The sequence below is a fragment of the Anarrhichthys ocellatus genome, unplaced genomic scaffold (genome assembly GCF_004355925.1).
Source record: "Anarrhichthys ocellatus isolate YVR2014 unplaced genomic scaffold, GSC_Weel_1.0 scaffold15, whole genome shotgun sequence".
NCBI classification, from domain to species: domain Eukaryota; kingdom Metazoa; phylum Chordata; class Actinopteri; order Perciformes; family Anarhichadidae; genus Anarrhichthys; species Anarrhichthys ocellatus.
In genome coordinates this window covers 9,018,199-9,034,760 of record NW_022280045.1, presented here as the reverse complement: position 1 = coordinate 9,034,760, position 16,562 = coordinate 9,018,199, and the positions used below count along the sequence as shown (strand labels likewise).

At 43.7% G+C, this 16,562-nt stretch overlaps 2 protein-coding genes across 7 annotated transcripts in view; both read right to left on the bottom strand.

The window, feature by feature from the left end:
- Nucleotides 1-8,439, bottom strand: part of LOC116387549 (phospholipid phosphatase 3-like) — an 11,853-nt gene extending 3,414 nt beyond the window's left edge. Inside the window, exons 1-2 of one of the 2 annotated variants that reach the window (XM_031854763.1) lie at nucleotides 8,067-8,439; nucleotides 3,351-3,505 (exon numbers count right to left, since the gene is read on the bottom strand). In XM_031854763.1, coding sequence (XP_031710623.1) covers nucleotides 3,351-3,505; nucleotides 8,067-8,193 — 282 coding nt within the window. In that variant the 5' untranslated portion in view covers nucleotides 8,194-8,439. Of the gene's footprint in view, nucleotides 1-2,238; nucleotides 2,397-3,350; nucleotides 3,506-8,066 lie in introns of both variants that reach the window. The other variant, XM_031854762.1, reaches the window with a different exon arrangement.
- A 512-nt stretch (nucleotides 8,440-8,951) lies between these two features.
- Nucleotides 8,952-16,451, bottom strand: LOC116387729 (uncharacterized). Of its 5 annotated transcripts, none has more exons than XM_031855068.1 (19): nucleotides 16,264-16,451; nucleotides 14,576-15,497; nucleotides 14,303-14,494; nucleotides 13,595-14,129; nucleotides 13,359-13,474; nucleotides 13,241-13,266; nucleotides 13,036-13,073; nucleotides 12,861-12,905; nucleotides 12,578-12,710; nucleotides 12,223-12,382; nucleotides 11,970-12,093; nucleotides 11,825-11,856; nucleotides 11,400-11,463; nucleotides 11,181-11,218; nucleotides 10,864-10,927; nucleotides 9,947-10,045; nucleotides 9,809-9,822; nucleotides 9,548-9,581; nucleotides 8,952-9,375 (listed from the first exon to the last, which is right to left on the bottom strand). In XM_031855068.1, the coding sequence occupies exons 1-19, from the start codon at nucleotides 16,270-16,272 to the stop codon at nucleotides 9,258-9,260; spliced, it is 2,763 nt and encodes a 920-aa protein (XP_031710928.1). In that variant the 5' UTR covers nucleotides 16,273-16,451; the 3' UTR covers nucleotides 8,952-9,257. The 5 variants fall into 5 exon arrangements, with proteins under 5 accessions (XP_031710928.1, XP_031710929.1, XP_031710930.1 ...); XM_031855069.1 differs by having other exon boundaries at nucleotides 11,181-11,215; XM_031855070.1 differs by having other exon boundaries at nucleotides 9,249-9,398.
- Between the last annotated feature and the right edge of the window lie 111 nt (nucleotides 16,452-16,562).

The following is a 16,562-nucleotide window of genomic DNA, read 5'->3' as shown; positions in this document are numbered from 1 at the left end:
GGGGGGGGGGAAATCACCGCTGGTTCTAATCAGCAGAAAACGCTGAGCTAGGAGATGTGTCTGATTTTGGTGGCCAGACTCCACCAGGCACGTCGGGGGCACGTTTATTTTTCGCTGCTCCGGCTGCTTCTCCGAAACGGCTCCGATTTCACACGAGGGGGTTTTTCTGGCTGTTTTCATGTTAGTATCTTAGCTTCATCAGACATTCTTTTGCAGGGCGCAGAAATAAAGTCTCACTCTGGGAAACTCTCTGTGCGGAGGGATAGCCCTCACGGAGATTTAACAAGCTGATAGAGTGTGTTGTTTTCCACCATCCAGGCCTTTAGAGCCAGCACGAGCCCAGCTGCTTCCATGGGAAAGAGGGAACGGGGAGAAAACACATCTGGTTCCCCTTGTGTGAAACTATTTAACTGTGTGAATGAATAAATGAATTGGCGTTGTAGGATGTGTAGCTGTTACACTGAGACCTCAAGAGATAATCATGGGTGCAAGGATGATTTGAGGATCATGTCAAACGTCTTGTATTCCCACAATCACACCCTGGTGTTTTTGTTTCTTCTAAAAGAGGGCTGCATGAATTATAAAAGGATGTGGCCTCTTTTAAGATCTCTTCAGTGGGAAACGAAGCACTAAGTGAACTAATGTTGGTGCTTTCTGGTTTAGAAAACATAAACGCTGTCCACAACGCTTCAGCATGGAGATGGATTGTTTGGTCACGTTTTGCAAGGAGGAAAATTAGATATCTGGCAAAGCCTTCTTGTTTCGGGCCTTCACCACAATTCCACCCCACCAATTACAGCATTTAGTCGAACAAACCATTGCGTCAACCATAATTACACGGGGCCAGAACTCCTCCTCACCATGAAAACCCCTGTGGCCCCAAGACCGTATCGCAGTCTGCTCTCCAGGAGGAGGGCACTACTGTGCGTTTTAGGCGTTACGGTCCAATGGTCAATTCAATTTACAAATTAGATTAAGTCAAGACAGATAGAAATGGAGTGATGAGCAATAATAACATGAAGGGAATAACTTGTCATTTCAAATTTAGTCTAACTGAAATGCTAGCCACTATGAAGCCGTGTAGACCGACGCATTGCTCAAAAGGGAAAAGCGTAGAGAAAGAGCGCAACACATCACTCTAAAACTCACAGGAGGGGAGAACAAACAGCGCAAACTAAACTCCTGTAGCTAAAAACGTAAGATTTCAACGTGTCAAAGGGTTATTTTAACACTTTATGTCTGCCAGGGGTGCAGCTGATAACTAAAAATAATGAGTTAGCTGTTAGCGAGCTAATGCTAGCAAGTTACTGTAGTTAGCTAAAGCACTTGCGAACATAATACTGCTGCTTTGTCGATTTTAAAAAGATGCTATATCAATAAAGTTATTATTATTATACTGTATTGCTTTCTGATGTATCCACATTCCAAAATGCTTTAGCGTAATTTACAGAAATATAGTTAATATAGTAAAACTGACATTAGGCATACTGAGTGTCAAGATCCCACAGTTTTCTTTCTGCAATTGTCTCACATTTTATTGTCTGTAACCTCAGTTTTTTTTAGTTCAGCAGCTTATAAAAGCAGTGTTAAGCTTCAAACTCTGAACGGTGGCAAATGGATAAAAATGAAATTGATAAGTGTGGATGACGGTTTAGTGTGCAGATCTTGGACACATCCTCACTGTTTTCCCAAAAGAGATTGCAACAAACTACAGAACACTTCACTTGCTAAAGTGCCTTAATAATCAACGGAGTCATTTTAAGCCCCTCGAGGAGAAAAGCCTTGAACAAATGTTGCTTTTTATCTGGAATGTTGTGAAGCCAAAGAGCGGGACAGATGGCACAGGTATGGTGTAATCATGGAGGATAATCTCAGTTTATACCCACAATGAGTCAACAGTCAGATTAAGCCCTATAATGCAGGTTGCAACAAGGGGATTTCTCTTGACAATGACAGTGGGGGTGTGCATGGATTGGTTGGAGAAAAGCACGAACACATTGCATTTGTTTCAACAGTTTAAAATCTCTCTGTCCTTTCCATATTATAATATATTGTTAGAAATGTTATAATAAACACAGAGCACTTTTTTGACAAATATTACAATGCACTGAGGATGAGAAAAATGATGAGGTCAACATCTGGTACAAGGTGTCAGTGGGTGCTGCTAGTAATGGTGAAGGCTGCTGAAACACACAAAAGAGTGATGATGACATTAGTGATCAGAGTGAGGTGACTTACAGAGAGGATGGTGATTAGAATGCCAGCAGCGCTAAGCACACCGTCGCTAATGGTGTCTCCGTGTTTGGCCGGGTACATGATGGACTCATCATCGCAGTAAAACCCTCTATGGTAAGGATGAACAGCACTGGTCTCAATGACCAAGAAAGGCAGGCCGGCTAGTGTGAAGAAGCAGTGAGCAGTACAGAGAGAAAGAAAGGGGGATGGGGGTGAGGGAGGGAGAGAGAGAGAGATGGAGGTGCTGGGTTAATGATACGCATATTACAGAGGTCACAGGTACGAGCAAGCTGCAACAAGGGAACATCTGGGACAGGCTCAATCCATTCTGTGGCTGTTATGTGACTAATTCATAAATAATTCAATATTCACCATTAGTGGGAACGTTTGACCAGACCTGTGTGTGTCTTAAAGGGCCATACATGGTGTTTTTTCACTGCTCGCCATTTTCCAAAGCACACCTGACATTTTTAGACTCTCTTATGGCTGCCATACGTTTCTATTAATTTCACTACAGAATTACAATGAGCAGCAGAAATTTGGAAAGAAAAAAGAACCTAAACATCACTTTACAGAAAATGATGGCAACAATTTTAAAAGTTGATTTTGTGCTTTATGTTTGTATTTTGTGTTATTTCTTAGCAAAAATGACATCAATTCCCTGGTTCTTCTCAAATTAACAAGTCACAGGCATTTCCTCCATTTCCTGACATTATAACTGGCAGTTCCATCTCTACAAACAACACTTTTTTAACAGGTCAAGAGTTAACCATCGAGCTTAGCAAGTCTTTGATATTTTTATCTTATAAATTACTTTAACAGTTATTAATACATTTGCTTACAGTAGTGAAATAAATGTAACACAATGGCTGGCCCTAGGAAATCAATCTGACAGCTGATGGTAATACACAGTAACTTTGGAAAATGGTTGGCATTAATGCACAGCATACACGATTTGCAGCTAACGAGGTACAACACAAAAACCCTGAGTGTGACTCAGAGCCTGTCGAACCAATCATATCTTTTGGGGTGTCACAAGTTAACCACTGGATGACCTGAGAGAGTGTCCCGACATGTGTTCCCTGGTTGTCTTGCAGTACCACAGCAGGACTTACTGAGGCCACGGGCACAGCGACGCCCACGGCTGTGAGCGTGGTGGTGGACACTGTGCTGCCCTTATAGGTCAGTCCGATGCTGTTGTCATTGCAGAAGAATCCCCTCTGGTAAGGCGGGAAGGGACATTTGTGCAAAAACACGGCAACAAGCAACACTGTATGGTTGGACACACAGGATCAAAAAAGGTCAGACGGCTCTTTAAACCACATCAGTGGACACAGCTACATCAATAGACATCAACAGGAAGAAAAACAGAGACGCCCACAAGACAGGACATTTTAGAAATTCATACAAACATTTGAAAAAACTCCCAACAGACATGTATTATGTATAGACCATCCGGTTTTCATAACTGACACCGACGCCGTCATGTGAAAATGAGCCAAAATAAACAAAATGTGTCAGAATCCCTGCCAAAAATCAAAGCTACATCATTGTTTTAGACTTAAGTGAACCTTTTATGCTGAGAATAGCGTGGAGTAATCTCAAAAGAGGCCGAGTTAGTGCTAAAAGGACTGGATGTGTCATGTTCTTAAGAAAGAGGCTGTTGCTGCTAACTGACAAGGAAAAACAAAAACAGTATCAGAGCCATCCTTCCGCTCCTGCAGAGGCTTTCAAGTGCACTTAAAAAGGCCCACTTTAAGATGCCTTGGGGGGGGGGGTGTCTGCGTCTGATCAATTTAGTGTCTTTCGCCACTTAAAGTGGCAAAAAGATCTTATTTATCTTCTGAAAACAAACAAGGAGTGGGTGTTACCGAGATGCAAGCCCCCTAAAAAAAAGGATAGATTATTTTCTCCATTTACTAAAGGCTTCAATGAAGCACTTTGAAATTTGAGTGTGGACGTGGTACCCAGGGGAGGCCTCAAATCTCTGACAGAATTTGGAAAACACTTTCAGAATCACCTTCAAAGTGGCATTTAACTGACGGCAGAGCTTTCAAGTCACTCTTTGAATAATCCTGTGATCTGCTGATACAAAGGAAAACAAACATCGCCGTTCACTTTCTCACACACACTCTCTCTTCCCCGGTCGCCCCGTCTCGAGAGCTAAAAAGCACCCAGGGTGCAGAGGTCAGTGCTGCGAGCTGCTGACGGCGGGATGGTTGTGGTGATTTCTCAAGCCAAAATGTCAACACACGCTTGAGTTGCTGAGCCCCTCAACCCTCTACATCCATCCACACACACACACACACACACACACACACACACACACACACACACACCTGACTTTGGCCTTTGAAGGTGCAGCTGGATTGAGCTCAGGTTACAGACGGAGTTTTGCTCCCTGATGGGAACTCCACAAGGCTGGCCTTCCCTCCACATTCAGCAGGATTCATGTTATTAACTTTCTAGCTTTCATTCCCGCTCTTCAAACAAACACCTGGACGGAGCTACAATCAGTCTGGTGGCGAGAGAAAGAGCAGGGGCGGTGTGTAACCGTAAAAACATACAGTACTTTACAGTACCCTAAATCCTGAATGTCTTATCCCTGCAGTTTGCTTAGCCTGGCCATGAACAGAACCACACAGGACTTTCCAAAACAGTATCTTCTTTTTTTTTTTTAAACACACGTCAGACAGTGCTGGATGTGACACACATTAACCCCCGAGTCCTGACCCCTGCAAACGCCTCTATACACATTCACAGGCCTGATAGGGACCACAAGGCCAGAGGCAGAGAGTGATATGGAGAGACAGCGAGGTGGCAAATGGATTGATGAAATAAAGTGGCCACAGCTTTTAAAAAAAGGAACCTGCAAGGGGCAAGTGCTTCAAACGGCTGGTTAAGAAGAAGAAGAAAAACACAACAGGACACCGTCGGGTCCTGTTTTCCAGACACTCGGAGGGGATTTCTTCTCCTCTCAGTCCTCAGACAGTGCAGCATCAGCATTGAGCGCAGCATGTCAGGATTTTCCCCTCCTAACCCCTTCCTCCTTTCCCGCTTCTAACAGCCAGGGGGCGAGGAGGAGGAGGGCAGGGGGGGGCGTCCTTGTCTGGCCAACAACAACACCACCACCAGTCAGCAGGCATGGGTACTTTTGGATTAGCTCAACACCAACCCAAAGACAACAGAAACAAACAAGATGGAAGTTTTCAGTTGCCAATGTCAACATCAGGCGTCTTCTCTTCAATTTTCCCCTTGATTGATCAACAATCAACAGGGGGACCCGAACTGAAAATAAGCAAATACTGTGACTATGACTTTGTTTTCAGCACATAACCGAGCACTGTCTCACATCAAAATATGGGAGAAAACGTATCATCATGACACACTTTTTTTCAACGCTTGCCCATTTGCCTTTCCCCTAGTTCAGCTCTGGCAGCAAACGCTGCAGTTTGTTGAAACTAGAATTAATGTATAAGTCTTACGCTGAATCAAGTCCCCACCATATTTTTGGAGGCATTCGCCAAAACACCAAGTGTGACTTATTCAAATAAACAGACACACATTTTCCACTCGCAGGGATCTCTCACTGTCTGGCGTAGAAATGCATACATGTCTGAGGTAGTTGTGGTGTATACACAGATGCAGTTGTTTTTACTTAGAGCAGCCCCCTCACAAACTGCCCTCTGTCTGTCTGCCTGTCTGTCTGCTTGGGTTAAATAAAAACGCATTTGTGTTGAATTGCTAGTGGCTGTAACAGCTGCTTTTCTTCTGCTGTATTTATTATTCACATTTGTATTACACACAAAGCAGGTTACATGTCTGTTCCTGCTTTATTCATACAAAACACACAAAAACAAGAAAAAGGTAATGCTGACAATAGATTGGCACAAACAATACATGTCCCTGCAAACATAAATAAATCATAGACAGCAATGTCACTTTTAAAGTACAAGCAAACATTTACACACGTAAATTAACATTTTAAGGTTAACTCAATTTAAGCATTTCAAACATATCACTGTGGACCTCTGTCTTCTCATATCAACGCCTGATAAAATGTGTCCCATATGAGTCTTCTGTCTTTGTTTTTATTTTGGTTAGTTGTTGAGTGTGACAAGTTTAAATGTCTATACTGCTGTATTTGACCATTCCTTAAAGTGAGACTAATGGCCCAGTCACATTTTTAACTGTCTGTGATTTAACTTCTTGACTCAAAACAATGAAAAACAATCTAAGGGTCCATGTTGGCTGTTCTAATTGGGCAGCACTTCAATTAAAACAGATGCTTCCAGCTGAATTTACCACTTCAACTCCTTTCAGTGCTCGAAGTTCAACTGAATCTTCATTTTGTACTTACACACACTAAACTGAAACAGAAAAAAAAGACGCAATTGTAGCTGATTAACCACCTTTTACCTCGTGCTGAATCAGGACAAAGCACGCAAAAACATTACACTGTAAGACGATTAACTGGAAAACATGAAAGCCACCTGCTACGGCTTAATGTAAACTGAACTTGATCGCCTCGTCAAGATTAAAGCAAAATATTAAATAGCGGCCTCATGCTTCCCTCGGCAATATCTGTCAGGATTTAGTTCTAACCAACCACTGAATCCTCTATATTGTCGTGACTGCTGGATCTAGTGGCATCACAGAGAGCAGGAGTGAGACATCCCTGGATGCAGTTATACTGAACTGCAATCAGCGTGTGAGAATGGGAGGAATGGTGATTACCAGTACATTTCCTCCTTGTGGTTGGTCTCTTTAAACCACATCTTCATCCAGAAAAAAAAAACCCTGCTGGTTTGTTGACAACCTTCTCTGTGGGAAGTTACAAAGAGAGCAAATCATGGGGCTTCACCCTCTACATAGAGACAAAACCAGACTTGAACTAAATATAGTTGGTGTGAAAAAGCTATTTATGCTGTAGACCTTTCATGGGATTGTTTTAACAATAGCTGGTCTGGTGCTTCCCCCGTGCAGTTGCAACAATTGTGTGTTATATTTGGAACAGTGCTTTGCCGTTTGCGATCATGTTCTTCCACTAACGCTCCAACACACCGGAAATGCACGAGGGAAAATAGTGAAGGGTCAAAAGGTTTAAGCCGAAGGACAGGAAGACCTTTTGGGTTTAAACTTCAGTGTAAAAATAATGATTGACAACCTTAACAGAGTATGTGCAGCTGTTAAACATCACAGGACATGTGCTGATGAACACACGCACACACACACACACAAAGGTCTGACCTTTTCACCACTTCCCTTAATTACTACACACATTCATATACATATATAAATATTATGCCAGCTGTTGAGATCAAGGGAATTCCTGCTGGTGTGGAATGTGAGCCATTCTGGAAAATATAAGGAGTCAAAGCAGAGGTGCAGTACAGGTGTGGCTGAGGAAACCAAAAGAAATACATCCCACCAGGAGCAATTCATTAGTTTCCCCTCTGCCAGCACTGTTTTTTTTTTTTAGGGGTGGTGGCTGAGAAAATCATATTTCCACCAGCTTACACACCAGCTTAATGTATTTTTGGAAACAATGTAGCTGAATAGCAGTTACAGCTAAACGTGTGGGCTACAGCTGCTAACGGGGCATCACTTGTTGCTATAGGTACACACAGCTGATGTAATGCTAGCTGAAACATGTTGGCAAACGTGAACACGCTTCGAGTCCTGTAACTTTCAACTTAAAAATGATATTACAAAGTATCAATATTGAGACTCAAAAAGGCCAAACGTCCTCTGACTAATACCCGTCATACATGCATAAAGCACCACACGTGTTTTAGATGACGGTCATTAGCACTCAGTGGGTCTCTTACCTAGAAACAAGCAGAAGAGATCCACTCCGACCAGTAACTTTCTCCTGCTGTGGTCTTTAATGTTCGCTGAACTCCCGCCGTTCTTCGTCTCCGCTGCCATCGTCTTCTCATATATCAAACGTTGCATTTAAAAAACGCGTTACGTGGTTCAAATAAAAAGGGAATAAAGAAGTCTGGTTACAAAGCTATCGCAGTGCGTTTACTTTATTTTATTTGGCTAGCGGCTCTACTTGGATCCTAAAGGAGTCGTCGTCATGCAGGTCTAAACTAATGCGTCTGCTGTGCAGAAAACGCGCTCACTTGAGATGTAATCACTAGTTCCTGCCTTCTAACAATCACGGCCCGCTTTCTTCTAACTTCTAACCGTTCTTAACTCCTCTATTTAGGGCTAGTGGAGCCTGTGAGAGCCTTCCAAGAAGACCACTCCTCCAGCTCCTCCTTCAATTAATGCCATATGCTCCTTCACACAGGCCGACTCACACACTCACCTCAGCAGTAACGAGGGGGACTCACAGAGCCAAGTCATCCAGATAATGAAAAAATAACCAGTAATAGGCGCAAAGTGTACATATACGTGGTTAAGTCCATTTTATTGAGTACTCATTTTCTCTATACAGAAGTTTTATATTAGTCTACAACAAATGATGTAATACAGACTAAGTGTAACATGAAAACATTAAAGTGTGATGACATTTTTAACAACATGATGGAGATGGAGCAGGGCTCATATATGCCACTTTGACAAAGTATCAGGTGAGAGTGAAGTGCTGATAAGAGGAAGGATTGTACTTACATCAGGAGTGAACTGCTGTAGCGCTACAAGAACTACGATTTAGACATGATTGTGACAGTAGTCTGTTCTAATAATGTCATCAAAAACAAAAATTATGAACAAATATTTATTAGATGCAACACAGAAACAAGAGAAAAAGAAAAGGCAAAGAAAACATTTACAACCAAATCCTTAATTGTAAGCTTTACAAGTGACCGGTGACTACTTTATGTCATCGCTCTTTGGATTAAGTGCAATGATTCAGTTTGTGCTCCACTAAGAGTAACATCAGAGAACACAAGAGCGTAGAACACAATGTGAAATATAATAAGTGAAACAGTAATTATAGTTGTCACATCCGCAGCTCCATTCACAATCGTCTCTTTTCTCCACTGCACCAGGATCAGAAAACACTTTAACTACATGGCAGACTGGTCTCGGTGGCAGATATCCTTCATGGCGACGTTACTCCCTTCAGCCGGTGTGGTAATCAGAAGAAGTCGGCATATAGCGGCGGGGGAGGAAGCAGTTCCAGCTCTGTGAAGTCAAACTCCTGTTCACTGTCACAAAACATCACATCACAGTTCAGGAGGAGGAAGCTAGACAACCTGAAGTACTACGTGTTCGGTCTATGAGTACTAATATCAATAGAGATCGAAACGGAGGCAAGCTTCACTTGTTGATCACAAGGAAACATGTTAACACTTACAGGTACGGAGGCTCCTCAACGCCACACAAGAAGTCTGGATAAAGACGAGCAGATACAAATGTCACATTAGCTTTGAACCGTCTCTGCAATCTGACAGGAGTCAGATAAATGGCGCAACGAGTCACTTTCCATTACAGGCAAGACGCCGACCTGACTGTAGAGTCTTTAAAGGAGATCTGCAAGAGTCCTCTCAGCGTCACCATTATCAGTGAGAGTGACAACAGTGGTGACAACAGTGGAAAACAAAATCAGTAAACTCACTTGATGGCTCAGCACTTTGCATCGGAGAGAATGGATAAAATGAAGAAAAAAAGTTTTTATAATCATTACCATGGTCGTTGATTACAGATTTTGAATATGACAGCATCGGTAGACATAAGATAAAACAGTAAACTGTACTTCGTAGGGGTTGCTCCGCCGCCATCTGGGATGTTATCTAATTCCTCTTTGCGGTGCTGAAAGAAGATGGCGAGTTTCTGCAGGGCCTCGTGTCTGGTCCTAAATATTGAAGACAAGACACCGTTAGGACTCCTTTTACTCCGAGAACTATTACTTTTCACACTAATCAGTGGCCTACAGGGGGCGAGGAGCACCTACACAATATATTATGATCCAATAGAGTAATCCTGAAATAAATACAACCTTTACTAAGTGAACGAAGAGGTCTAACATGCTTCAACAGGCCTGTCCTTTGCCCTCAGAACCTCTAACAGGTGAGACTTTAGCCCACACTATACTGAAGCACACAGATTTAAGGCAACAAACTTAATTGGAGTACTAATGTTTCAACGCCAAGTCACTCTGATGAAGATGCACTTGCCGTTAAAATGGCCACTTAATCAAAAACGATGTTTCCAATCTTTGGGATTCAGACTGCTGGTCGAACAAAACAAGCTATTTGAATACCTCACCTTGAGTTCTGGGAAATTAAAACGAGGGTTTTTCAATATTTGACATTTCACAAAAGATGAATTGAGAAAATCTGGATTTTATTTTTTACTTCAACACAGTCGTTAGCTGCAGCTCTAGTTTGGTGTGTATGATCTGTTGTCTTTGGTCTCTACTGTAACCACACAGTAGAGGACACCTGGACCAATCCCTAAAACATCAGGGCCGATGTATAACGTTTCCAATGTCTTTAGCTCCCCACTTCATTTTTCTTCTTTCCAATGTTTAATATTCACTTACTCACGAAGAAATATATCGGTATGCACACGCATCACATGCTACACACTCAGCGCCTCGAGAAGAGGTAGATGTAGAAAGATTTATGTACATATGGGTTAGCGAGCCGAGGATTCCGCTTTGAAACTTACTGCGTGTGTAGGTCTTCCAGGTTGGCATCGCTCAGAGTGTGCAGGGCGCTGACATGGCCACATACTGTTGAAGTGAGCACATGAAGGGCAGAGGGGGGGGGGGGAACGACAGTTTAACAGAAGAGGGAGGGAGTAAGGAAGCGGCATGGTAGAAGTGCACATCAAAGGCATTTTACAGTCTGCCATATGTCAAAGCATCACATAAAGCAACCACAGGCAGAGCTGGCATTTCCCTTTAAGCCAGAAGGCTGAGAAGCGGGGGGGGGGGGCACCATGTTCTGTTCTCATGTTTTCACCGGATGTAAAAATACACTTACACATCTCGGGCAGTGAGGCCGTCTGATGGGGACAGCTACTACACAGAAAGAAGAGAAAGACAAACAGTTACGTCCTACACACTGCGTGTCAATCACATCTTTGAGAAGGTGTGACGACTTGTACGTACTCGGACGTGGTCAACGGTTTCTGTCATTCTTCCTAGAAACAACACCGGTTTGGAGACAACTCTAAGCCAGAGTAAAAAGGACAGCACTTACTGGCTTTCACTGGAGGGCGAGAGGGTCTCATCTTCACAGGCCCACTCTTCACTGTCATCTGTGACTGTGGAAAAACACATTAGTTTGATTAAGCACAGTGGGCTTGCTGATGATAGATGTTTGGCAGGGTAGGAACTCAAACCACCGGCTCACATGGACTGCCTTCACAATCAGAAAATATCACCAGGCTGTGAAGCGGACGACGACAACTTTAGTTATTCAGGCCAAGCATTACGAGTCTTTGGGCTAGTATTCAACCTCTGTGCAACTGTTCTCTGTCATCAAGTCACACTTCATATCAACCAGTTAACTATGAGGCTGGGCTGCTGTTTGAGATGTTGGGCTAAGAGGTGACAGTGCAACCAGTCTGAAAGCAAGTTAACCAAAGAGATCAATGCATTTGTGGAGAGAATACTGGCACTTACAACTGCTCGTTAGTACAGGGTGGTTAGAGGATCTGCAAAACAAAGAAAACCTTAATGAACGAGTGATCATGACAGGCAGACAGACAGGCGAGTGCTGCTTACAAATCATTCTGTTATTGAGAAACCAAAGCATTTAGATGAGTACCTGCTCCCGATGCTGATGGTATCTCCCTCCAGGTTGCCTCCTCGTCCAGCTGCTTGGGCCTTCTTGCCAAGTTCCAGCATCTCTTTGATATTTAGTTCTACGTTCATCACTGAAATGTAACCGTCTGCGAAACCAATGACGGAGCAGTTACTGAAAACACTGAGAAACTGTGGCGTCAATGTGAAAAAGAAAATACCCCCGTTAACCACTCCCATTACTTCTATGTGACGAGATGTTGTGCGTCTGAACTCACACTTGTGGTTGGCGTCTCGGGCCAACCATCTGCCTTTGGGGCAGTTGGTGGTGCGAATGATGCCGACCGTGTCCCCGCTCTTCACCGGCAGGTCATGCTTGCGAACCTTGCTCGCCACCGTCACCTTGGCGTGGTACATGGCCTCCTCCTCGCCGGTCACCTGGAGAGTCACATTTCAGTAATGAGGCGCAGGTTGATTTCAGAGCCGCTAAGCAGTGCATTGGTTTGCTGTTTTTCACCGACCATCGTGACACCGAGATATCCGGGATGTTATGTTGGCAAGCAATTTTCAAACAAGTCGACCAGTGAAGCTAAAAGAAAAGACCATAACAGGCCTCTCAAAAGCAGAACTTACTTTGAACTTCTTTTTCATTTCATTTTCCTTCTTCTCCCTTTCTTTTTGCTCTTTTTTCTCCTTTTCCAGTCGCTGCTTTTCTCTCTTCTTCTGTTCTTTAAGGTCAGCATTGTTAGGACTTTGGCGTTCTTTACTGAAAACAAATCAGACCGTTAAGTGTTAAATGTAAATGGAACCATATGATGGTAAACAAAATAACTTGAATAAGAAATAACAAAAGCTATTTTCAATGTGAAAACAGCAAAACAAGCGTTTGGCCAGCTGTGGGAGACGCCCAACATACCTGTGGACGTGATAATGGCCCGAATGTTCTGCCGATACACTGCCCCTGTAGTGTGATTACCACAGCAAAAGAGAGAGAGAAAAAAAAAAAAAAAAAAAAAAAAAAATCAATGGATGCCTTCCATCTGACAAAGACCAAAGTCATTGATAAATAACATGACTTGTATGTTACATACCACGGATTCCGCGGCCAAATGTGAAGAGACAACTCCTCCTTCAAATAAACAGATGAGTTTTAATTGATCACAGATTGTTAAACACAACAAAGCCCATTGTTTCTTCGTCGCACAGGGCCCGTCTCTGACCATAAACTCAACCGTTCTCTTACTGCGTACTGAACTAAGGATTATACATAATTAAAAGAAATATACATGCATTTACCATATGTTGGTTGTCAGCATATGGATCTGTAAAATTGGTCAACGAGGAGGTTAAAACAGGGAAAACTCTGCTAAAGATCTTTATCAAGAAGAAACATGTGCCGAGTCAGCATTCTTACTCTTCAGACCACCTTTTCGCTTACGCGAGTTCTGGCCCGAGAATAATTTGTTGGGATTCTCGACATCCTCGTACACATTATCGTGCGCTTCGTAGTAACTGTCCTGTTGAGATACGCTAGAGGGGAACAGACGATCAGAGTGCACACACAGGAAACGTCACGTCAACAGTGAAACGTGCAAAAAAAAAAAAAAGAAAATGGATCAGAGTGTGATTTTAACTTAGGGCAAACCTCACCTCGCATGTGATTGAATCCCATCACGCAACGGTGCGTAGTCCATTTCCTGTGAGGCAGAGTGAGACTCAGCATCTCCCGGATCAGTCTCATCAGCCTGAGTGCTAGAGAGAGGATCTGTGATCACCTCCTCACCCTGAGACCACTGCTCTGACACAGCAGGCTCTGGGAAAGCTGAGAAGTTTATTGGTTCAGGGAAGCTGGCTGGATCGAGGGGTATTATGTTGTGACTGCCAAGGTTCAGATCTTGGACGCCGACGCTCATACAGGACTCTAAAGGATCACACACCGATAAGTCCGGTTGTGGATCCTCGCAACCGAAGAGCCCGTAGTCCTCTGGTAGAGGAAGGTCAGTGCCGACTAAGCCAAAGGCCTCCAGCTCCAGCGCACCAATGTTAACAGCTTCACTGTGGGCCGTTCCCATCTCCGGATTCTCAAAGTCTGGAAACTCTGGAGCGTCTAGAGCAGAGAGGGAGACGGATGGCTGCTCAGCCTCTGGCTCTACGCTTGGTGCTTGGCTAAGACCTGGCGACACCTCTATAATAAAAAAACAAAAATCAGCACTTGAACAGATGTTCAACCTAACCACAAATAAGTAGAATGATGTCCAAGTAAAACACAACTTCTTGCCGTACATATTCCTCAGTCTGCGGCCACAAAAGTAAATGGAAAACAAAAAAGAAACACGAAATTAAAGTAAGCCAACATACTGTTAACTGTGGGTCGGTGGTAACAGCTGAGATCTACTAGTGGAGGTCTGGGGGGCTTTGGTGGGATTGGCCCCAGTGTCCTCAAGTCAGGTAGAGGCCTCTTCCTTCCAGAAGCAGAGGGAGATTGAGGTTCACCGGTCCTGACAGAGGGAAGAAATTTATCCCTGCCGAACTGCTTATCCAGCGCAGGCCCTAGTCATCGGAAAATACAATAAAGCATTAGAAGATAGTCTGATGTGGAGAACATCATGCTCATCACTGAATATGACTTACTGCGTGAAGAGTGGTCTACTTTGAAGAAAGGCCGGGCCGACAGACAGGCAATGTGTGGGAGACAGACCGGCAAGGGAACGGGTAGCTCGGGTACACCGACACGCTTCAGCGGCAAAGGCAACGCCTCGTCTCTCGAGACGTAGTCAGGAGTACGCAAGCTCTTCGTTTTGGCAGAGATCAACATCTGCCGGCGTGAAAACCTCTTCTTGGCTCTCTCCAAGGTGCTAATAAATTTGTTGTTGGAATCGACACTCGTCTCTGCGGGAGGAGGGGTGATATCGAGGCTGGAGAGGGAGAGCTCAGCAGTCGATTGGTCACTTTGGAGCGAAGCCCCATCTTCTGCGGTTTGTTTTTCCACCGACCCACCGGGGGCGCTAGAAGGCCTGGTGGTCAAATCGGCATACGTCGGCTCCTCTCCGTTTTCTGCACTGACCTTTGGCGCTTTGGCTGACTTGAAAGGAAGCAGCAAACCTTTCTTCTTGATTTTAGTGTGCGGCAGGACTTCTCTCCACGCCTCCGGTTCCAGTTTGTGCTCCTTTTTGGCTTGCGGCTCCGTCTTCTGGTCTTTTACAGGCAGGACAGGAAGCACCAGAGGCATGCGTCTGTCTTTGTAGGACTGCCTCGTTGTGCCGTCTCCATGAGCTGGCCGAGATGGGGGGGAGGTGTGCTGAGGTTGCGGCGGAAAGGAAATTGGTCGCTTGCCTCCAGATGCCCGCAGCCCATCTCTGAAGGTGACCTGGGGAACAACCACCGTCTTGTTTTCTACGACAATATTAATACCGCTGACCACGGAGCTGCTGTGACTTCCAGGAGGAAGAAGGTGTTTCGGTTTCTCTGAAACAGCTGGCCGGCTGGTTTTGGATTGAGCCAAGAGGGCCTCTTCCTGAAATTTGGCCCTCAGAGCTTTGAAGTTGCTCAGTCCCTCCAATGAAAAGAGGAAATGATATTACTCTCATTGACAATTCACTTGATAATTAAAAAAGGAGACAAACCTCAATGCTGACAACATAATTAGAGGGTTGGTTTACCAAAATTACAAGAAGCATTTCCTCACTCACTCCAATACATTAGTGGTGAATTTGTCTTGTCTGGAGTACAGCTTCAATAATAAGTTGTTTTAATGATCTCGATTTAGAATGTTGTGTTCCACTTTATCAGCTGGTTTCATTTTAGTCTACGATTGTAAACTGAATGTGTTCAAAGTTTGAACCGTTAAGTGGACAAAACAAGACATGTGAAGGCAGCTTGGGCTTTTGGGGAATCATGATGGGTATTTTTTTTTTTGCATTTTATGAACAATATATACAAATTAATAAATGAGAATAACTGTTAGTCCACATTGCACACAGTTGACTCTTAATATTTAGGTCCAAGGGTTATCCACAATAACAGTGTTTTTCAGAAAATATGATGCTACTGAATTTGTTTATGTGTCATTTTTCAATACTGTGAGCAACACAAAACAAATTAAATTATTATGAGGTGGAGGCAGATAGCTCAGAGATAGACATGTGAAAACCTAAACTACCTGCATGACTAGCATTACAAGAAAGTATGTTGTATGAAGTGACCCTTTAATGCACTTTAGTATGTTACACATGGGGTAACAGCTAGCAAAGTGCGCAACAGGAAGGCTAACATTACCTACATGTAGCTATAACGTTCAGAACAATATCTTTAAAACTCACCTCTTCCATTGTCGCTCGTTTTGTTCATCACTGTTCAGCTTGGTATATTTGGGACGCGGTCTTAACTGTGCGGACGCTGCTGGCTGCGGTGATACATTTTTGGCGTGATGAATCCAACACACTGTTTATGCTAAAACAAACAATTTGAAAGCGCCGCCGCGAGACGCGAACCAGACGCACCTGTGTGCTACGCGTGACCTCACGACGTGCGCGTTCATGATGCGTAATTGTCAAATCAGAAGCGGCGGAAGCCGGTTTGTATGTGGATAGGTATTATTATCTTTGCTATAATAATAATA

Coding starts and splice junctions, on each gene's coding strand:
- LOC116387729 (XM_031855068.1), bottom strand. Junction 13,475..13,594: donor GGGATTCAATCACATGCGAG/GTGAGGTTTGCC, acceptor GTTCCCCTCTAG/CGTATCTCAACAGGACAGTT. Junction 10,046..10,863: donor CTGGAAGACCTACACACGCA/GTAAGTTTCAAA, acceptor TTCAATATTTAG/GACCAGACACGAGGCCCTGC.